This window comes from Bubalus kerabau, chromosome 1, assembly GCF_029407905.1.
Source record: "Bubalus kerabau isolate K-KA32 ecotype Philippines breed swamp buffalo chromosome 1, PCC_UOA_SB_1v2, whole genome shotgun sequence".
NCBI classification, from domain to species: Eukaryota; Metazoa; Chordata; class Mammalia; order Artiodactyla; family Bovidae; genus Bubalus; species Bubalus kerabau.
This window is the reverse complement of record NC_073624.1, coordinates 55,480,977-55,504,463: the sequence shown is the minus strand read 5'-3', so window position 1 is coordinate 55,504,463 and position 23,487 is coordinate 55,480,977. Positions and strand designations below refer to the sequence as shown.

General features: G+C 43.5%; 1 protein-coding gene across 1 annotated transcript in view; it reads right to left on the bottom strand.

The window, feature by feature from the left end:
• Positions 1-23,487, bottom strand: part of PAH (phenylalanine hydroxylase) — an 89,165-nt gene that overhangs the window by 28,193 nt on the left and 37,485 nt on the right. Inside the window, exons 4-5 of the mRNA XM_055566200.1 lie at positions 15,488-15,576; positions 2,385-2,452 (exon numbers count right to left, since the gene is read on the bottom strand). Coding sequence (XP_055422175.1) covers positions 2,385-2,452; positions 15,488-15,576 — 157 coding nt within the window. The remainder of the gene's footprint in view (positions 1-2,384; positions 2,453-15,487; positions 15,577-23,487) is intronic.

The following is a 23,487-nucleotide window of genomic DNA, read 5'->3' as shown; positions in this document are numbered from 1 at the left end:
GTGGCTGACTTTATTTTTGGGGGGCTCCAAAATCACTGCAGATGGTGACTGCAGCCATGAAATTAAAAGATGCTTACTCCTTTGAAGAAAAGTTATGACCAACCTCGACAGCATATTCAAAAGCAGAGACATTACTTTGCCAACAAAGGTCTATCTAGTCAAGGCTATGGTTTTTCCAGTGGTCATGTATGAATGTGAGAGTTGGACTATAATGAAAGCTGCTGCTGCTGCTGCTAAGTCACTTCAGTCGTGTCTGACTCTGCGACCCCATAGACAGCAGCCCACCAGGCTCCCCCGTCCCTGGGATTCTCCAGGCAAGAACATTGGAGTGGGTTGCCATTTCCTTCTCCAATGCATGAAAGTAAAAAGTGAAAGTGAAGTCGCTCAGTTGTGTCCTACTCTTAGCGACCCCATGGACTGCAGCCTACCAGGCTTCTCCGTCCATAGGATTTTCTAGGCAAGAGTACTGGAGTGGGGTGCCATTGCCTTCTCCAATGAAAGCTGAGCACCGAAGAATTGATGCTTTTGAACTGTGGTGTTGGAGAAGACTCTTGAGAGTCCCTTGGACTGCAAGGAGATCCAACCAGTCCATCCTTAAGGAGATCAGTCCTGGGTGTTCATTGGAAGGACTGATGTTGAAGCTGAAATTCCAATACTTTGGTCACCTAATTCGAAGAGCTGACTCATTTGAAAAGACCCTGATGCTGGGAAAGATTGAGGGCAGGAAGAGAAGGGGATGACAAATGATGGTTGGATGACATCACTGACTCAGTGGACATGAGTTTGGGAAGACTCTGGCCATTGGTGATGGATAGGGAGGCCTGGTGTGCTGCGGTTCATGGGGTCACAAAGAGTCAGACACGATTGAGTGACTGAACTGAACTGAACTGAACATGAGGTGTAGAACTGCCTGAAAATATCTGGTGTGCCTTTGAGTACCAGCCATCTCTGGATGGTTTTCAGTAGCCAATTTAACTCATGATCATCCAGAATCATGAGGCATTCAACCAATTCCACACTTCTTCACCAAGTATAATATTTTTATGTTAAAGAGGTGGTTTGAGTTTCTCCCTCTCAAGTCCCAACAGCCAAGAAGGAGTGAATGCACCCCGTAAGCAGCTCCTTGGACATCAGGAGAAGTGTGGTCTCCTGACTTGGAGAGTCCCTAGACAATCAAGGAAGTGGTTGAGAATGACTTTGTGGTTAAAAAAGCCTGAGCTCAAAACCAGGCTCTTCCACCTTCCAGTTCTATGACTTTGGCAAGTTATTTACTGGGCTGTTCTAAAGCTTTAGTTTTTTCATCTGAAAAATGGGGAGTTATTATTAAGACTAAATGAAATTATGTACATTAAGCATTTAGCAAAGCCCCAGACATAACAAGGAGATTAAAAATGACCTATTATTATTGACTATCTGAAGAAGGACTCTTGCCTGTGTCTGATGTGTCCACCTGACCATGCTGGGATCATGATGGGGACACGGGAGAGAGGTCACCACATTCTGTGATTCCTGCTTGCCACAAGCCAAAGTCCAGCTGGGTCTAGACATGACGAAGGTCAGCACTGTTCTGGATCTTTCTACTACCAGGATTCATTCAGATAAAGAAATTTTCTCTGGAAGCCTTTCCCTTGTGAAGGTCGTTTTTATTCTGTATACAAAGTGTTAGCATCTCCTTTATCTCCCCCATATTCTAGCAAAGCTGTTGAAGTCCCATCACCTCATGTTCTAAACCCTGTATGTTTCTTCTTGAGCACGTCTTTTCTCACACCCTTAACTCAGTAATGGAGCTCAGGTCCCCAAACACTAAGTTTCTCATGGGAGCATTTCTGTAGTTCCCAAGAACTCAAAATAGCAAAACAATTCTCTTCCCAAATAACATTTAATATTTGCATTTTCCTCTGGCTAAAATCTGGCGGAATCCCAGAGAGAAAAAAATAAACTCATTCTAAAATTGCCCTTCGCATCTGGGTCAGATCAGATAAAAGTAGAACCCTGAGGCTTGGCTCTCCTGAAACCTCCAATGATTCACTAATTCAGTAAAGCAGCCAACTCCTTCTTGAATGTAAATACTTCTTTCTCCTTTTTTCCAGTTTAATGCAGAAACACCAGAGGCTCTTTTATTCAGGACTGAGGCCTTTTATAATTATGTCAGATGTCACTGCGTAATTACACAACAAAGCTTGGGAGAGAGCTGGGCCCTGGTGTAGGGGGTAATATTGTTTTATCTCGTGGTGAATTTTTAAATGTGTGTTATTAAAGGGAGGATTTAAACATACACAAACATACACAGAGGGAAGGATTCTCCAAGCTGGTATTTTCCAACTTTGGGCAAAGGAGAGTATGGTCTTCTCCCCATCCCCCACCAACACACAGAGCAGACTTACTGTCTATAGTTGTAGGCAATGTCAGCGAATTGCTTCCGTCTTGCTCGGTATACAGGATCTTTAAATCCCTAGGAAGAAAGGAGACACTTTATTTCTTCAGGCTTTGAAACCTGGCCTATCTACACATGCTTTGAATGGGGGCCTTTGACCACTGACACTTCAGCTCGCCTTCCCCTGATTATACTCTGAAAATAAAGTCTCAGTTAATCTGAGCATAAATTGTCTCATAAGATATCATGAGCGACACATTACTAGCCACACTTTCAATTCAATGTGAGCTCTGCCTTGGGATTCCTAAGCGCAAATGGTGTCTGGGTTTTAAAGAAATCTCATCTATAGCATTTCTAATCTATAAATGTGCTAAATTAGGCAGAGTTCTTAGGCTAAATGTCTAGGAAGAAGATAGACAATAGCCACTCAACTCCTGACCAATGGTATGAGTCCAGCACTGCCTCCTAACTTCTTAATAGACTAACAGGTAAACGCTTACTGGTATTGCAATTTTTAAAAATACCATTTATTCAGTGTCTATTATATGCCAGTCTGTGCATGCTAGGAACTCATAACTCTCACAAGAAACATGTAAGGTAAACCAGTGTGATGATCCCTTTCTTTCCAGAATAAACAGTGGTTCAGAGAAGAGCAGTCCAGTAAAGTTAGGATTTGAATCACTCAATTCCATACTCTTTTCACGTCACTTCAGGAAATATCAACCTTTACAACTTGGCAGGGGCCTGACTAACTAAGATTCTGCCCCAAGGCATAAACAGGATACTAGTTTCTCCTCTGAGGCTGACTTGCAGGCAGCCTTTCCCCAACAATTTATAAACATTTCTGAATGAAAAGAGGCCAAGTGTCTCTTTCAGTGTTGAGGGTTAGGGGAGGTCACATCCTAGAGTTGGAGATGATCCCAATTGGTTAAAAGGACATTTTCCTTATGTTTTCTTCTTGGAGTTTTATCATTTCAGGTCTTAATTTAATGCATTTCAAGTTCATTTTTTGAGTGGTGTAAGACAGGGGTCTAATTTCATTCTTTTGCATATGAATGTCCAGTTTTCCCAACACCATCTACGGAAGAGACTATCCTTTCCCATTGAGTATTCTTCACTCCCTTATCAAACACTAGTTGACTATATGTGCATGAGTCTATTTCCAGGCTCTTAATCTGTCCCATTACTTCATCTGTCTGTTTTTATGCCCATACTAAAATGTTTTGATTGCTATAGCTTTGTAATATAGCTTGAAATCAGGGCATGTAATTCCTCTAGCTTTGTTCTTTCTGAGGATTGTTCCTTGATCTTGGCCTAGAAAAATGAATTTTTGAATATGACACCAAAAGCACAAGCAACAAAAGCAAAAGTAAATAAGTGGGACTACACCAAACAGAAAAGCTTCTGCACAGCAAAAGGAACAATTAACCAAATGAAAAGGCAATCAATAAAATAGGAGAAAATATTCACAAACTCCTCATCAGCTAAGGAATTAATATCCAAAATATACAAGAAAGTCAAACAATAGACAAAAATCAAATAGTCTGATTTAAAAATAGGCAGAGGATCAAAACAGGCATTTTTCCAAAGAAGATATACAAATGGCCATCAGGTACATGAAGAGATGCTCAACATCATTAATCATCAGTAAGATGAAACTAAAATCACAATGAGCTATCACTTCATATCTGTTAGAGGGATTGGGGGCAGGAGGAGAAGGGGACGACAGAGGATGAGATGGCTGGATGGCATCGCTGACTCGATGGACGTGAGTCTGAGTGAACTCCAGGAGTTGGTGATGGACAGGGAGGCCTGGCGTGCTGCAATTCATGGGGTCGAAAAGAGTCGGACACGACTGAGCGACTGGTCTGATCTGATTATCAAAAAGATGAGTGTTGGCAAGAATGTGGAGAAAAGGAACCCTTTGTGTACTACTGATGGGAATGTAAATTGGTATAACTATTTTGGAAAACAGTACAGAGGTTCCTCAAAAAATGAAAAATAGAACTGCTATATGATCCAGCAATCCTACTTGTACGTATATATCCAAAGGAAATAAATTCACTCTTAGAGAGGTACCTGCACCTCTATGTCCACTGCATCCCCATTCAAACAGTCAAGATACAGAAATAAACGAAGTGTTCACTGACAGATAAATGGATAAAGAAAATGTGGTACATATATACAATGGGATATTATTTATCCATAAAAGAGAAGGAAAAACCTTCTGACAACATGGGTGGAACTTGAGAACATTTTACTAAGTGAAATAAGTTAGAGAAAGACCAAGTACTGTATGACATCACTTATATGTGGAATCTAAAAAGGCCAAATTCATAGGCAGAAAGTAAATTGGTGGTTGCCAGAGGAGGAGAGTGGGAGAAACAGGGAGCTGTTGGTTAAAGGGTCAAACTTCAAGTTACAAGATGAACAAGTTCTAGGGATCTAATGTGCAGGATGATGACTATAGTTAAAATACTACTCTTTATACTTGAAAGCTAATAAGAGAGTAGATCTTAAATGTTTTCACCACAGGAAAAGAATGGTAATTATGTGAGAAGATAGAGGTGTTAACTGACCTTACATATGGTAATCATATTACAATATATATAGTAATCACATATGGCAATCATTTTAAAATATGCACACATATCAAATCAGCAGGTTGTAAGTCCAAACTTACATGATGCTGTATGCCAGTTATATTTCAAAAAAGCTAGAAAAAAGACCATTTTCCAAAAAAATTTGATTGTAATCTATATTTTAGTTAAACAAGATATTAGTGTCATCAAGCATCTACCAATAAACTGTACCATCCATCACTTTAGCTTGCAATTTCTATGTCCCACCATCCCTCCAAACCAAGGCATTAATGAATCAACAACAAAGGTTTATGCCATGGAGAGTAATACTTAAAGACTCTTTTTAAAGGATAAGTATTCTCTGACTTTCAGATATTGTTTTCTGCTTCACTTGATTGGTTGGTTGGTTATTGTGTTCATGATGCTAAAGCTGAAACTCCAGTACTTTGGCCACCTCATGCGAAGAGCTGACTCATTGGAAAAGACTCTGATTCTGGGAGGGATTGGGGGCAGGAGGAGAAGGGGATGACAGAGGATGAGATGGCTGAATGGCATCACTGACTCGATGGACATGAGTCTTAGTGAACTCTGGGAGTTGGTGATGGACAGGGAGGTCTGGTGTGCTGCGATTCATGGGGTCCCAAAGAGTCGGACACGACTGAGCGACTGAACTGAACTGAATTGTTTTATAAAACCCAACTCCACCAGTAATTCTAAAGAACCAGGGGTCCATGTATATAATGTAGTTTCACCTGAGTATCCATAGCATACAGAGTCTGTTTGGCATATGGAAAGAACCACCAACACTTGTTAAAATAGACAAGGAAGAAAAGGATAAGGCAGAGGGAGGGATAAATAGAGGGGGAGAGAAAGGAAGGGGAGAAAGAAGTTCCCTAGTTTGTTTCCTAGGATATTTATAGTTCTTTTTTGAGAAAAAGAAAAATCTAAATGTTTCCCACTGAAAAAGTAAAGTAAAATTTCCATATTATTTAGTTTTTCACTCCAAAACTAAATCTCAAATTAAGCAGTTATTCAGCTTAGAAAAGATTCCATACAATAGTTATCACAAAGTATAACTACAGTGTTTTCCCTCAAGTACCGAGTGATTTTAAATCATTAACTACAAGCAGGAAAGCTTAGGAATCTGAAAACTTAAAACTACTGCTGGACCCAGTTCTTCTGGATGAAAGTAAGTTGCTTTGGGACAATACAGTAAGAAAACTGGACACTACTGGATTTCCCTGGCAGTGCACGGGTTAAGACTCCATACTTTCAGTGCAGGGGCCAAGGGCTCGGTCCCTGGTCAGGGAAAATCCCACATGCCCTGTGGGTGTCCAAAAATAAATAAATAAAAATAAATTAAAGAAAATTGGACTCTATCATTTTATTTCCAAGCAGCGCTAACAAACACTTTGAGGAACGTGTCTACTGGGCTAAATGAAGAACACATCTCCAAACTTACAGACTCAAAATTTAACCTTAATGCTTGTCAGTCATTAATGCTTGACTAACAGTCATCCTTACTACAAGTCCTGTTTAATGGTCATGGCTTTTCCCAGTCCCTAAATACAAAGCATAGGATTTGCACTTGTAAAGTTGCCTTGAAGAATATCTATTTTTATATTTTGATGTAGATATACAGAAAGTGAAGCCCATAGAGCCATTTGCCGAGGGGCCCTTAACTGCAGAAACAGCACCTCCACTTGGGTTTTCCCGTCCTGGCCAGGTGGTGAGATGTGGTTTGAAGTCTGAGATAGTTACCCAGGGAGAGGAGTGAAGAATTCAAATTTGCTTAACCGGTGGATTTCCACTTTATTATGATGTCTCCAGAATGGGATGCCCATGACAATTTCTCTTACCATTTGGCTCATTTTTCTTTTACCTTCAACATATTTTGTCTAGGTAGTTTAAAGATTTTTCAACCAATTAAAAAAAAAAAAAAGCTTAACATAAAATTGTATTCCAATAGGTAGCAACTATGTCAGAGGGATTATTTAAATAGAATAAAAACAATGATAGAATAAATACACCCAAATCCAATCAATGGTATGAAATGGGAACTCTTATTCTTCCATGCCACTTAGGCTTCTAAATGTATTTTTAATGTGTAAAAATACACAGTATTTTTTTTTTTTTTTACTGTGAATGTGGGTTTCTTTTTCCCTCCTTTTTTTTTTTTTTTTTTTTTGCAGTTGGGTTTATTTTATTGTTTCATTTTTATTTATTTATTTGAAGTATAATTGATTTGCAATATCATGTTAATTTCAGGTACATGGCACAATGATTCAGTTATACATTTATATATATGTATAACTGAATACATATACATACATATATCTTTTTCAGATTTTCCCATTATAGGTTATTACAAAATATTAAGTATAGCTCCCTGTGCTATATAGTAGGTCCTTGTTAGTTATCTATTTTATATATAGCAGTGTGTATATGTCAGTCTCTGGTGGCTCCGTGGTAAAGAATCTGCCTGCCAATGCAGGAGACACAGGTTCAATCCCTGGGTTGGGAAGCTCCCGTAGAGAAGGAAATGGCAACCCACTCCAGTTGCCTGGACAGAGGAGATTGGCAGGCTACCGTCACAAAAGGGAGAGGTCATCACAAAAGAGTTGGACACAATGTAGTGACTAAACAACAACAACATATGTTAATCCCAACTTGAAAATTTATCTTGGCATGCATGCTCAGTCACTTCAGCTGTGTCCAGCTCTTTGCAACCATATGGGCTACAGGCGACCAGGCTCCTCTGTCCACAGGATTCACAAGGCAAGAATACTGCAGTGGGTTGCCATGCCCTCCTCCAGGGGATCTTCCTGACCCAGGGATTGAACCAGTGTCTCCTACACTGCAGGCGAATTCTTTACTGCTGAGCCACTGGGGTAGCCCTTTTATAATTAGAAAAAAAGTAAAATAATATTAAAAACCCATCTCAAATCATTATGGGAATGGACAGAAGATTGATACAGTGAGCTATATCAACACATCCAAATATAATACTATATTTTATATTGCATAATATTTTATATACTATTATATGTTATTTATATAATTATGTATGCTAATATATAACAAAAATTTTCTATATGGCAAGTTTTCTAACTATGGTCTTTTCCAACTTCAAGTTTCTAAGAAGTCCATTATCGATGTACAAAGGAACCCTGCCATCTAGGCAGCACAGACTTTTGTTTTGTTACCAGCAAAAGAGATCTGCAGCCTGGGAGCCCACCTCTCAGGCATTTGGCCTTGCATCCCCTGGGCTGCCAGGTGGCCACAGGGCTCTGTGACCACGCGGAAGACACTCTGAATTAAGCTACAGTTGGTGATGACTAATCATCCCATCTCAATTTGGACTAATAGCAGCAATTTCGGTAGGACTGCATATAATTTATTTATAATCACCCTGTCTCAATTAAGCTAATAGCAGCAATTTTGGTTGCACTGCATGTAACCAAGTATGTTTTGACAGGAAAATATATTGTTGGTGAAGGAGTGGTGGGGGGAGGCAGAAGAGAGGCATAGTGGATGGGACAATGGTGAGAGAAGTCTACAGGATGCAAAGTCGTAACATCACCCGCAGTCCACCTGGAATCTCTCACCTTAATCTCAGCAACTTTTTTACTTGGGGTGTTGAATAGTATGATTTTGCTTCAGTAGGGTTGACTTATAGAAAGAATGCATGCATGCTAAGTCACTTCAGTCATGTCTGACTGTTTGCAACCCTGTGGAATGTAGCCTGCCAGGTTCCTCTCTTCCATGGGATTCTCCAGTCAAGAATATTGGAGGAGGTTGCCATGCCCTCCTCCAGGGGATCTTCCCAACCCAGGGATCAAACCTGTGTCTCTGGAATTGCAGGCAGACTATTTACCGCTGAGCCACCGGGGAAGCCCTTACAGAAGATTCAGTTCAGTTCAGTAACTCAGTCGTGTCTGACTCTTTGCGACCCCATGAATCGCAGCACGCCAGGCCTCCCTGTCCATCACCAACTCCTGGAGTTCACTCAGACTCACGTCCATCGAGTCAGTGATGCAATCCAGCCATCTCATCCTCTGTCGTTCCCTTCTCCTCCGGCCCCCAATCCCTCCCAGCTTCAGAGTCTTTTCCAATGAGTCAACTCTTCACATGAGGTGGCCAAAGTACTGGAGTTTCAGCTTTAGCATTGTTCCTTCCAAGGAAATCCCAGGGCTGATCTCCTTCAGAATGGACTGGTTGGATCTCCTTGCAGTCCAAGAGACTCTCAAGAGTCTTCTCCAACACCACAGTTCAAAAGCATCAACTCTTCAGCGCTCAGCCTTCTTCACAGTCCAACTCTCACATCCATACATGACCACAGGAAAAACCATAGCCTTAACTAGATGGACCTTTAAGTTGCAAAACATTTATTTTATGATCAAGTTGCAAATGACTTCTGTCCAACAAAAAGCACTCGTGGTTGTGACTTTATTGTTTTATAGGACATTAATCACGTGTATCCATCTTTGTAATCTCATTCCAGCATCCCATTTTTCAATGACCATATGTTTTCATCTCTTATATCTTCCTTTGCACTGTCCTTGTCATGTTATTGATTCCCTTACTCCTGAGTTCATAGATCTTTGAGAGATGTTCACTATCTACCTGTATGACAGTTGTTTTTAACTTTTTAAAAGTTATGTTTTGACAGAGCAGCTTAGTAGAAGCACAGGGAGTCTTTGATGACTCAACTGTCTGACTGATCCTTAGAACAGACCTTGACAGGACCCTGGGGTGGAGAAGGTTGGATGGGCAAAGGAAAAGGGAAAGAGAAGTATTAGAAAGATAGTCCTGCTTTCGGGAAAGAGCAAGGCTCTTCTTGGAGAGCAGGGATACTCAGGATCTATGTTCTGGAAATATTGAAAAGCAATTTGAGAGGTTTACATCAAGAAGTAGAAAGAGACACAGAAAAGCAGTTGTATTGGCTAATGCTTTCCCCACCAGAAAGCCTCGCCTCATGCAGATCTTCAGTTTAGAAACAGGTACAGGTGCCAGGATGGAGAAGGTGATGGCACCCCACTCCAGTACTCTTGCCTGGAAAATCCTATGGATGGAGGAGCCTGGTAGGCTGCAGTCCATGGGGTCGCGAAGAGTTGGACACGGCTGAGCGACTTCCCTTTCACTTTTCACTTTCATGCATTGGAGAAGGAAATGGCAACCCACTTCAGTGTTCTTGCCTGGAGAATCCCAGGGATGGGGGAGCCTAGTGGGCTGCCGTCTATGGGGTCACACAGAGTCGGACACGACTGAAGCGACTTAGCAGCAGCCGCAACAGGTGCCAGGAAAACTGGAAGAGGGACCTATGGGGTTAGGGTCTGTGTGGCAGAGGCTGCTGATGGTCCCCAAGATCTGAGCCCTTTTGCTTTCAGACAGCATTACTAAACCACTGTCCCTGGTCTCTTTTTTAGGGAGTAGCAACCCTGTGACTGAGCTGCAGGCAGTGGAACTGAAGTGAAGGGATGTGAGTCACCTTTCATCCTGGACCATAAATACCTCCCAGAAGCAATTCTCCCATGCCTGGCAGAATGGAGACGGCTCCCAGGACCCAGATGAGGGCGCCGCCACTAGATCGAAGGAGACTTGATCTCTGCAGGACTGTAAGAGGAAACTTCCCTTTTGACCTACACTGGAAATGAACTTTTACTGGGTTAATTCATAGAGATTTGGGGGTCGTTTGATAAGCATTTGGCCCTCTTGATCAATACTTTGGTCACCTGATGGGAAGGGCCGACTCACTGGAAAAGACCCTGAGGCTGGGAAAGATTGAAGGCTAAAGGAGAAGAGGGAAGCAGAGGATGAGATGGTTGAATGGCGTCACGGACTCAATGGACATGAATCTGAGCAAACTCCAGGAGACAGTGAAAGACAGGGAAGCCTGGTGTCCATAGGTTACAAAGAGTCAGACACGACTTAACAACTGAACAACAACTATTGACTTTGTTACTAGAGGGCTCACCTCAGATCTCCCTCTTTCCAGAAGTCCTCCCAAACCATTCTAGTCCACAAGGACCTTAGAACTGATAGTATGTACTATCTGACTCTTTAAATCTGATGTTTAATCATATACTTTGTGTGTTATGATTTTACCAAATGAAGAATTGATGCTTTTGAACTGTGGTGTTGGAGAAGACTCTTGAGAGTCCCTTGGACTGCAAGGAGATCCAACTAGTCCTTCCTAAAGGAGATCAGTCCTGGGTGTTCATTGGTAGGACTGATTTTGAAGCTGAAACTCCAGTACTTTGGCCACCTGATGCGAAGAGCTGACTCATTGGAAAAGACCCTGAGGTTGGGAAAGATTGAGGGCAGGAGGAGAATTGAGGGACGACAGAGGATGAGATGGTTGGATGGCATCATCGACTCAATGGGCATGGGTTTGGGTGGACTCCAGGAGTTGGTGATGGACAGGGAGGCCTGGCGTGCTGCAGTTCATGGGGTTGCAAAGAGTCAGACACAACTGAGTGACTGAACTGAACTGAACTGAACTCAAACTATGTTCCATGGAACACTACCATTCAAGATGGTGTTGCTAGGTATTCCATGAAAAGGGGGTTCCATGGGTAAATAAATTTAAGGAACATGAGGTTGAATGGGTTTCATTTTTATAGGATTTTCCAAACCTTCTAGTGAGATAATGGAACTTATAGATGCTTAAAATGAGAGTCCGGAATACAGACTTTATTCCTTGATCATGAGAATTTTTTTCAAAAACTACAATTTAAGAACTGTGCACATGACCATTAAAGAAGTCCTCTGAGGCAATGAATTTATTTGGAGCTGATACTGTGTTCAAAGTATAAAACTCAGTGGACCTAGTTCTGCAGCATCAGGATGAAAAACTTGACCAGGAGAAAGTGCTCAGGAGGAAGGCTTTAGGGAGTCCAAGGTATGTGAGCTGGGCCTTAAAAGATGAAAAGACAGGTTTGCCAGCAGGCAAAGAAGTGAGAGAATAAGAAAAAATATCCCAGAGAAAGGAAATGACGTGAACAGGAGCACAGAGGCTGGGAGATGTCAGGGAAAGGAGAGTCCATTTTAGAAACAGGGATCAAAGAGACCAATTTGGGATACTTCCCTGGTGACCCAGTGGCTAAGACTCTGTTCCCAATGCAGGGGGGCCCCCCAGTTCAATCCCTGGTCAGGGCACTAGATCCCACAAGACCCAAAGCAACCAAATTAATTCATGATCTAAAAAACAATAACTAGACCCATTTGAATTCCACCTGCGAGGCTGTATCCTAGCCCCCTCTGGCATCCGTTTGGGAAAACTGGACACCCCTCCCTGCTCTACCCCATGACCGAAGGCCTGTGGAGGGCAGAAGGAACCAGGTCTCACTAATCATTTCCAGCCCCTTTCCTCTCCACAGCCTGGGACACAGTCCACATACACGTGAGGCCACACAGCCTGCTCGTCTGAGTCGTCTCCTCTGAAAATGAGAAAATTCAATCCTCCCAGGGAGGTTATAACATTGAAATTTTGAAAATGTGGGTAAAGCATTCAGCACAGCATCTGGCATACAGTCCTCATTGGAGAAACATTAGCTGTGGATGTTATTTGCTTAATCAATGTTTGTGGGAGGAAGGTGGGGTGAGGGGGAAGGCGGGAGAGAGCCGGGAGAAGAAGGCAGGTGAGCTGGCCCCTTCCACATTCCTGCTGAAAGGCAGGTGCCCTCTACCCTGCATTTCGGGAACAATTCTTCCTTGTCCTCTTTTCTCAAGGGGCTGTTTTGAAAGCCCGGAAGTGAGATTCTGGGTCAGGTGTCAGTGGACACTGCCAAGGGCAGGGGGTCAGTCTGAACACCAGGGGACCGGGAGGAACAGAGGGTCCTTTCGGGAAGAACGCCCGAGCCACCCCTCGTGGCGAGGCCAGGCCCTGCAGGGCTGGAGGCTGCAGGGAAGCACCCTGGAGGGTTTACTCTGTCCTTGGCCCGCGAGTTCCCCAGATCTGATGAAAAGTCACAGAAAGGAACACAGAGAGCCTGGCCTCCTCGTCAGGGGGACCGTGTACCTGATAAATCGCATTTTTATGATAAAAAGCGTGACACGGAGAGGCCAGGGAGCCAAAGACATGGGCTTGGTCTGTAATGAAAATGAATTCCAGGGAGTTTTAAGACCAGCCCCGAGTGCCTCTGAGGAGACACGAGGGTAAGGAGAGGGAACGGGCCGTTTCTGAGAACTGGCCTCTTCCCCCGTTGCTCCGAGGGAGCCAGCAAGTGGCCAGCAGAAGGGACACGGAGCGGAGCGGGAGGTGGGGAGCTTGGGAAGAGGAGAAAACATCCCAGGGACGGATGGGGTCAGGGTGGCCCAACAGCATTTCTGAGAAATGGAGTCTTTGGAGATGCTCGTCTCCCTGGGCAGGCGGCAAACTGGGTCTGCCCCAGACGTGTCATGGGGCATGTAGAGCATCTCCTTGTGTGCCCCCTCTTCCCCGGGCTCCACTCGGCTGCTTTCTACCCAGGAAGATGGGACGAGATTCCAAATGCTGCAACTTTACCTCTAGTTTTTGCAGGGAGCAGGTGTTAAGTAATAGATATGAGGAGCCTGAAATCCAGTTTCTATCCTTAAATAATTTCACAAATAAGAATCAAAGAAGCTCTGGGAAGTTCACATAAAGATGCACAGGCAGGAGGATTCACTGCCGAATCATCCTAAGACTAAAAGACTGAAACCTCCTACAAGCTTCCTGTTGGGGGCGGGTTAGGACATGATAGCACTAACTTAAAATATGTATATTCATGCTGTGTGCGCGCATGCTCAGTCGTGTCCGATTCTTTGTGACTCCACAGACGGTAGCCCACCAGGCTCCTCTGTCCAAGGGGTTTCCCAGGTAAGAATACTGGAGTGGGCTGTCATTTCCTACTTCCGGGGATCGTCCCAAATCAGGGATCGAACCCTAGTCTCCTACATCTCCTGCATTTGGCAGGCAGATTCTTTACCACTGCGCCACTGGGAAGCGCCATGTGTACTCACGTGTGTCTAAATAAATAAATTAATAAAATATTGATGATTTTGGACAGTATAACAGGTGATTTTTTTTTTTTCTGTTTTGAAGTATAGGAGCTGGGGGAAATTCACCTTTGCTTCTGCTTATAAAACACCTTCTCCATGTTAAAAAAAAAATGCAGAATAGAACCAAGAGAAAAAGAGAAATAACTAAGATTAGCGATGATCTTCATATTCTTCCTCATGCTTTTCCGCACTTTTGAGTCCACTCTAAGGGGTTTACTATTTGAATTGGAACAAGCAAAAACTGTTCATATTTTAAAAGGCTAGCCTGCCCAAATAGTTTGCTCTTCGTCTCTGTGAAAGGGCCTGAATTTCTGACACTGGTTAGACTTCTGTCCTCAGGTACTATGAGCACAGATGAAAGAGGTGAAGGATCCAAAGTTTAGGATGACTTAGGGAAGTCATTTACTTTTGTTGTGCCTCAGTGACTCAGTCAATACAATGGGAACATCAGCTTTGCTTACTGAGAAGAGCCTTTGTGAAGAGCAAGTTCACAACCAGCTCAGCTGTAAAGACCACATAGCTGAGACGGAGGAGAAACAGAGTCCTGATAAAATGCAGAGGCTCTAAGTGAGTTACAGTAATGAAAACAGCCTCCAAGTCGTTTAAAGATTGAGGAACCATCTGCCTGGTCGGAGAGTAAATGACAGTCAACACGATGGTGGCATTTCTCACCTCTAGAAGCCTCACTTCTCAGCCTCTAGAAGGCTGCTCCTTCTAGAGTCCTCCGCCCTAAAAAGGAGAATAAGACTCCAACCTTGGTCAACTACTTAAAAATATGAATGGATACAGGATACAGTCAAATGTTCTATCTGATACATCAGATCTTTTAAAATCTGACCATAACCCACTGCCCAGCTTCATCTCCTGACACTCTCACCCTCATGCCTAATACATCAACTCAGCCATTCCCCAAATATTGTTGTTGTTGTTCAGTAACTGAGTTGTTTCCAATTCTTTGCGCCCCATGGACTTCAGCATGCCAGGCTCCCCTGTCTTTTACCATCTCTTGGAGTTTGCTCAGATTCATGTCCAAATATTCCAGATACTTTTCAGGACTCTGAGCCTTTGCATATGCTATTCCCTCGGCTCATAGAGCCTCTTGGTTCCTTATATGACTGTTCTCAGGCTTTGAAATCCAGTTCCAGATCACCACCCCCTACTGCCCCACTGTACCTGGTGGAGTTGTTAGTAGTTTAGTGTTGCCCAAGCACTTGATTTAAATCTCTGTGGTAGGACCAAATCAGAAATAAAGGTGATTTACATATGTGCATGTGTGTTTTTGTGCATGTATGAATACACATCCCTTACATACATATATGATAAATAAATAATAGTTTCTGGATGGTGATCTGTATTTGCTTCAAAGATAACCATGATAATGATGATGTCTAAGTAGACACTCAATAAATGTTTGTCTTACAAGCAAACAAAAACACATTGCTGAAAGGGGGTGGAGGGGGTGGAGGGAGGAACTGAGGGAGCTCCATGGGCGGGGCCACGGGCTCACCGGGTGATCTGCATCCAGTTCAGCTCCATAGCTGAGAACCTGGTTGGCAAAGTTGTCGAGTTCCTGAATGGTTCTTGGAAACCAGGGCACTGCAACACAGAAAGGGCAAAGGCCTGATTAGCAGATGGGTGTAACATGGCCAAAGGGCTTACCAAGATCAGAAGCAGGGGATCAGCTCCAATAAGGCAAGCCCATGGTGCTGGCAAGTGGGGGCCCAGATAACCCCCAAATTCCTATTCAAAAGTCAAATCTCATTTTCCTTGGAAACAAATTGTATATATTTCTTGGTTTATTCAACATTGAAGTTGAATAAGCCAATAACGAAACCTGACGATAGCTTAAACATATATCATGATGGTCTGATAGACATACACATTGTGAGAGGATTCCCCCCATCTGGTTAATTAACACATCCATCACCACACATATTTATCTTTTGAGGGTTTTATTCTCTTTGCAAATTCCAACAATACAGTACAGTGTTATTGACTACAGTCACCATGTTTTACATTAGATCCTCAGGCCTGATCCATCTGTTTTGGGGGGCCATTCCACACAACACGTGGGATCTTAGTTTCATCACCAGGGATTGAACCTGTGTCCCCTGCATTGGAGGCACAGAGTCTTAACCACTGAACCACTGGGGAAGTCTCAGATGTCATTCATCTTATAGCTGAAAAGTTTGTACCCTTTTACCAGCCTCTCCCTATTTCCCCACCATTAAGCCCCTGGTAACCAGTTATCTACTTTATGTTTCTGTGAATTTTCTTTTTTTTTTATTTTTGAAGATTCCACATATAAATGATACCATTCAGTATGTTTTTTTTTTTTTTTTCTGTCTCGCTTATTTCACTTAAAATATGTTCCCTCACCTATTCCCTTTCCTGGAGATTTTCTCTGAATTATCTCAAAATTCATCTCTTGTCTACCTATCATGGCACAGTGGAGTGGTGTTTGATGGTTTGCTTTAGCAGCAGAATATTTCATGTGATATATGTTCCAGATATATTCTGGAATGTGCATTCTATGCATGCTAAGTCGCTTCAGTCATGTCTGACTCTTTGTGACCCTATGGACTTTAGCCCACCAGGCTCCTCTGTCCATGGGATTCTCCAGGCAAGAATACTGGAGTAGGTTGCCATGCCCTCCTTCAGGGGATCTTCCCAACTCAGGGATTGAAACCACATCTCTTATGTCTCCTGCATTAGCAGGTGGGTTCTTTACCACAAGGCTTCCCTGATTCAGTTGGTAAAGAATCACCTGCAATGCAGGAGACCCCAGTTCAATTCCTGGGTCGGAAAGATCCCCTGGAGAAGGGATAGGCTACCCACTGCAGTATTCTTGGGCTTCCCTTGTGGCTCAGCTGGTAAAGAATCTGCCTGCACTGTGGGAGAACTGGGTTTGATCCCTGGGTTGGGAAGCACAGTGGGAGAGAAGGTGGGATCTGAATGGTGTGACCCACAGTGACTGGGTCCTGCAGAGCAGGTGGCAGCACCCAGATCTCTGTGGCCTTCAAGAAAGAAGGCACACTGAGAGCAGAACTGTCCCAGGAATGAATGAACAGAGATGAGGACATTTTGAACTGTAAGTTCCATGAAGTTAGGAACCAGGCTGCACTGTAGTTCTATGTGCAGAGAGGGAACAGAGGGAGGAAATTTTAGGGAAAAAGATGCTAAACTTGCAGCCAGTTGTGTCTACCTTTTAGAACCCAGGCTCCAGCTGCCTACTCATCCTCTGTGTCTCAGTCTCAACTCTGTAAAAATAGCAGCAACATGTCATATGCCAGGAATTGTGCTTAGCATTTTTGGTGAAATATGTCCTTTAATCTGGGGACTGCTGTGAGGAGTAAATGAGAATGCAGGCAAAGGATGCAGCCCAGCGTCAGGATGATAAAAGGTAGCTTTCCACTGCTTGCGTGTTATTTGTCTGGCTTTGCTCAGGTCAGGCAGGAAAGAACATGTTTGCCATCTAGTGGTCATACTGGGGAACTGTCACCCATGGTCTACACATTAGCGCATCAGACAGGAAACCGCTGCATTCCATCAAAACAAGATGATTATGTGAACACAAGTAATAAAGGTCCACTTAACAGCCTCCTTTCCATAGATCTGAGATGCTAATCTTTCTTCCTCCTCTGTTAATAATAAAAACTAACTAACACTGAGTATAATTCCAAATACTTTACTTAGTATTTGTACTACTGGTGGGTACTATTGTGTGTGTGTGTACTATTGGTGTGGGTACGATTGGTGGGTACTATTCGATGAGTTGGATCATCAAAAAAGCAAGAGAGTTCCAGAAAAAAACATCTACTTCTGCTTTATTGACTATGCCAAAGCCCTGTGTGGATCACAACAAACTGTGGAAAATTCTTCAAGAGATGGGAATACCAGACCACCTGACCTGCCTCCTGAGAAATCTGTATGCTGGTCAGGAAGTAACAGTTAGAACCGGAGATAGAACAACAGACTGGTTCCAAATTGGGAAAGGAGTACGTCAAGGCTGTATACTGTCACCCTGCTTATTTAACTTCTATGCAGAGTACATCATGAGAAATACTGGACTGGATAAAGCACAAGCTGGAATCAAGATTGCCAGGAGAAATATCAATAACCTCAGATATGCAGATATGCACCCTTATGGCAGAAAGCAAAAAACTAAAGAGCTTCTTGATGAAAGTGAAAGAGGAGAGTGAAAAAGTTGGCTTAAAGCTCAACATTCAGAAAACTAAGATCATGGCATCCAGTCCAATCACCTCATGGCAAATATATGGGGAAATAATGGAAACAATGATAGACTTTAGTTTTTTGGGTTCCAAAATCATTGCAGATGGTGACTGCAGCCACGAAATTAAAAGACGCTTGCTCCTTGGAAGAAAAGTTATGACCAACCTAGACAGCATATTAAAAAGCAGAGACATTACTTTTCCAACAAAGATCCATCTAGTCAAAGCTATGGTTTTTCCAATAGCCATGTATGGATGTAAGAGTTAGACTATAAAGAAAGCTGAGCACCGAAGAATTGATGCTTTTGAACTGTGGTGTTGGAGAAGAAGCCTCTTGAGAGTCCCTTGGACAGCAAGGAGATCCAACCAGTCCATCCTAAAGGAATTCAGTCCTGAATATTCCTTGGAAAGACTGATGCTGAAGCTGAAACTCCAATACTTTGGCCACCTGATTCAAAGAACTGACTCATTTGAAAAGACCCTGATGCTGGGAAAGATTGAAGGCAGGAGGAGAAGGGGACGACAGAGGATGAGATGGTTGGACGGCATCACTGACTCAATGGACATGAGTTTGAGTAAACTCTAGGAGTTGGTGATGGACAGGGAGGCCTGGTGTGCTGCAGTCCTCGGGTTCTCAAAGAGCCAGACACGACTGAGCAACTGAACTGACTGAACTGACTGTTTGTGTGTTAATTGTTCAGTTGTGTCCAATTCTTTGAGACCCATGGACTGTAGGCCGCCAGGCTCCCCTGTCCATGGAATTCTCCAGGCAAGAATACTGGAGTGGGTTGCCATTCCCTTCTCCAGGGGATCTTCCTGACCCAGGGATCAAACCCTGCATTGCAGCTGGATTCTTTACTGTTTGAGCCACAAGGGAAGCCTGGTGGTACTATTGGTATCCCCATATTGAAAATGAAAAGACTGGGATGTGGAGAGGTTAAGTGATAAACCCAAACACACACACTGTTGGAAACAGTGGATTCAATATTCAAACTTGGGCCTGGATGATGCTGTGATCTCAGGTCTGGACCACAAAATCCATCCTGCCAGGTACAGGGGTGGGGAGCACAGAGGTTGGGCAGAGGGCCTGGCTCTGGAGCCTGACTGCCTGATTTTCTTTACAGTTTCCCACCTGGAGGTCTGCACACCCCTAAGCCCAACCCGGTTCTCAAGGTGGGCTCCCTACAATAGTAATAACAGGAACAGACATTGTGGTAGTAATTCCAGCTAAGACTCACAGAGCTGTTGTTTCGTGCCAGGTGCTGTCCTAAACACTACACACCCTTCCTCACCCAATTCTCATACCAGCTCCGTGAGGTTGGTATTCTTATCACCCCCATTTTCAGAAGAGGAAGCCGAGGGGCAGGGAGGAGAAGTCGCTCCACAGCCCTCCGCTGTTCCAGATGCTGGACTTTGGAGTCTGGGATGACTCAGCCCCGCATTTAGCTCACTGAAGATGAGACCTGACTTCCCACTTTGTCATTTGAATTCTCTCCAAGCTTTTCTTTCTCCTTGAATCCAGGGCCTTGCATGATGGATCTCTGTTGTCAGAACTGAAAATGGGGTCTGTTCCCTCCATGGGTCTGGGAGGGCATAAGGAAGGATGTCCTATCGTAGTCAGTCAGGACTCAGGACCCCCTGTAAGACCCTCCCTGTTTCTCTAGTGCGTTGCTGCCCTGTCACTTCCCTTCCAAGACTGCCTGTCCCTGCTCATTCACAGCCTCTATTTTGCCAGAAATTTATCCATAATTCTGGCAGTAACAGCTGCCCTTGGAGATACAGCAAGCCAGCCTTTCCTCACTGCACCATCTTCTGACTTGGGGGACCCTTAGCCCTCCCAGAGGAGTTTTCATGACTACGTATTAAGCATTTATACTGCCAGGCTCTGGACGTTGAGGAGTGAATACAGTGGATTCCTCACTCCTGTGGGGCTCACATCCGAGAGAGAGTGACAAGGAATAAGCTATAAATAAATTTTAAAATATAACAATGCCAGGAAGTCCCTGAAGAAGAAAAAATCAGTACCAGGAAATAGAAAAGGAAGAAGATACTATTTTACATAACATCTCATGGCTCCAGACCCCAGGGTGAAAGTCAGAGAGACATGACACGAGCTTGCCATTGCTCAAGGGGACTGGAACAGCCAGAGTTTGACCCCAGCCCAGATCAGGGCCCCCGTTTCTCAGGGAGAGACAACCTAGCTGTGGTTAAGGCCCTGATTACACAGGCAGACAACCTAGGCTTGGTCTCTGGGGCAATATGGCAAAGGAACCTGGAATGTCAGGTCCATGAATCAAGGCGAATTGGAAGTGGTCAAACAGGAGATGACAAGGGTGAACATCGACATTCTAGGAATCAGTGAACTAAGATGGACTGGAATGGGTGAATTTAACTCAGATGACCATTATATCTACTACTGCGGGCAGGAATCCCTTAGAAGAAATGGAGTGGCCATCATGGTCAACAAAAGAGTCTGAAATGCAGTACTTGGATGCAATCTCAAAAACGACAGAATGAGCTCTGTTCGTTTCCAAGGCAAACCATTCAATATCATGGTAATCCAAGTCTATGCCCCTACCAGTAATGCTGAAGAAGCTGAAGTTGAACAGTTCTATGAAGACCTACAAGACCTTCTAGAACTAACACCCAAAAAAGATGTCCTTTTCATTATAGGGACTGGGATGCAAAAGTAGGAAGTCAAGAAACACCTGGGGTAACAGGCAAATTTGGCCTTGGAGTACAGAATGAAGCAGGGCAAAGGCTAATAGAGTTCTGCCAAGAGAATGCACTGGTCATAGCAAACACCCTCTTCCAACAACACAAGAGAAGACTCTACACATGGACATCACCAGATGGTCGACACCAAAATCAGATTGATTATATTCTTTGCAGCCAAAGATGGAGAAGCTCTATACAGTCAGCAAAAACAAGACCGGGAGCTGACTGGGGCTCAGATCATGAACTCCTTATTGCCAAATTCAGACTGAAATTGAAGAAAGTAGGGAAAACCACTAGACCATTCAGGTATGACCTAAATAAAATCCCTTATGACTATACAGTGGAAGTAAGAAATAGATTTAAGGGACTAGATCTGATAGACAGAGTGCCTGATGAACTATGGACAGAGGTTAATGACACTGTACAGGAGGCAGGAATCAAGACCATTCCCAAGAAAAAGAAATGCAAAAAAGCAAAATGGCTGTCTGGGGAGGCCTTACAAATAGCTATGAAAAGAAGGGAAGCGAAAAGCAAAGGAGAAAAGGAAAGATATAAGCATCTGAATGCAGAGTTCCAAACAATAGCAAGGAGATATAAGAAAGCCTTCCTCAGTGATCGATGCAAAGAAATAGAGGAAAACAATAGAATGGAAAAGACTAGAGATCTCTTCAAGAAAATTAGAGATACCAACGGAACATTTCCTGCAAAGATGGGCTCAATAAAGGACAGAAATGGTAGGGACCTAAACAGAAGCAGAAGATATTAAGAAGAAGTGACAAGAATACACAGAAGAACTGTACAAAAAGGATCTTCACGACCCAGATAATCACGATGGTGTGATCACTCACCTAGAGCCAGACTTCCTGGAATGTGAAGTCAAGTGGACAAATACTTAACCCTGCTTTAGTCTTCCTACGGGTAAAGTGGGGATAATAAAGTACCACTTTATAGGAACACATAAGTTTAAAAGAGTTAATATGTGTGATCTGTTGAGAACAGAGTCTGGTACATAATAAATACAGATTCATGTTGGAAATAGGGATTCCCTGATGGCTCAGTAGTAAAGAATCCATCTGCAATGCAGGAGATGCAGGAGAAGCAGGTTCGATCCCTAGATCAGGAAGATCCCCTGGAGGAGGGCATGGAAACCCACTCCTATATTCTTGCCTGGAGAACCCCATGGGCAGAGGAGCCTGGCAGGCTACAGTCCATAGGTTTGTGAAGGGTCAGACATGACTGCAGCAACTGAGCACTTACACATGTTGGGAATACTGGGGGTTTGGTTCCAGACCACCATGATAAAGAGAATATCACAGTATAGTGAGTCACATTAACTCTGAGGTTTCCCAGGACATATAAAAGTTGTGTTTTCACACTGTGCTGTAGTCTATGAAGTGTACAATAATGTTACATCTGAAAAAGCAATGTATATATCTTAATTAAAAAAATATTTATTCGCTAAAAATGCTAAGTATCATCTGAGCCTTCAGCAAGTCATAGTAGTAACATCATTGATCTCAGATCACCATGACAGATACAACCATGAGAAAGGCTGACATATTGTGAGAACTACCAGCATAGGATACAGAGATAGGAAGCGAGCAAACGCTGTTGGAAAAATGAAGGCTATGGACTTGCTCCATACAGGGCTTTCACAAACCTGCCATTTGTAAAAAAAAATACAGTACCTGTGAAGCATGGTAAAGCAAAGCACAATAGAGGAGGAATGTCAGTATTAGAACTGTTCAGCTACAAACTCCGGGGACTTTGCTTTTGTTTTTACTCTGCCCTTAAGGCAATGGCACCCCACTCCAGTACTCTTGCCTGGAAAATCCCATGGGCGGAGGAGCCTGGTAGGCTGCAGTCCATGGGGTTGCAAAGAGTTGGACATGACTGAGCAATTTCCCTTTCACTTTTCACTTTCATGCATTGGAGAAGGAAATGGCAACCCACTCCAGTGTGAATCCCAGGGACGGGAATCCTGGTGGGCTGCCGTCTATGGGGTCGCACAGAGTCGGACACGACTGAAGCGACTTAGCAGCAGCAGCAGCAGTAATATAATACAGGGAGCAGAGCATAATGTTTTCCAGCAAGGCTAGGAATCTGTCCACTTACTCTGTTGTGTAACTGAGCAAGCATTTTCTCTCTCAAAGCCTTAGTTTCTTTAACCACAAAATGAATTAAAACTGTCTTTCCATATTACTGCATCATTATATATGTTAAGGTGGCTCAGTGGTAAAGAATCCGCCTGCCAATGCAGGAGCCGCAGATTCAATCTCTGGGTCAGCAGATCCCCTAGAAGAGGCAATGGCCACCCACTCCAGTATCCCTGCCTGGGAAATCCCATGGACATAGAAGCCTGGCGGGCTATATAGTCCTCAGGGTCTCAGAGTCAGACACAAGTGAGCACGCACACACTTGTGTTAAATGCTAGAGGAAATGGGACACATTTGAGCAGAGCGACTGGCCACAGTAAGTGTTCCATCGGTGTTAACCACTAGGATGGGAAAAGTTCAGTGGTGATGAGGAAGAAGAAAAAGGAGGAGGAGAGGAATGA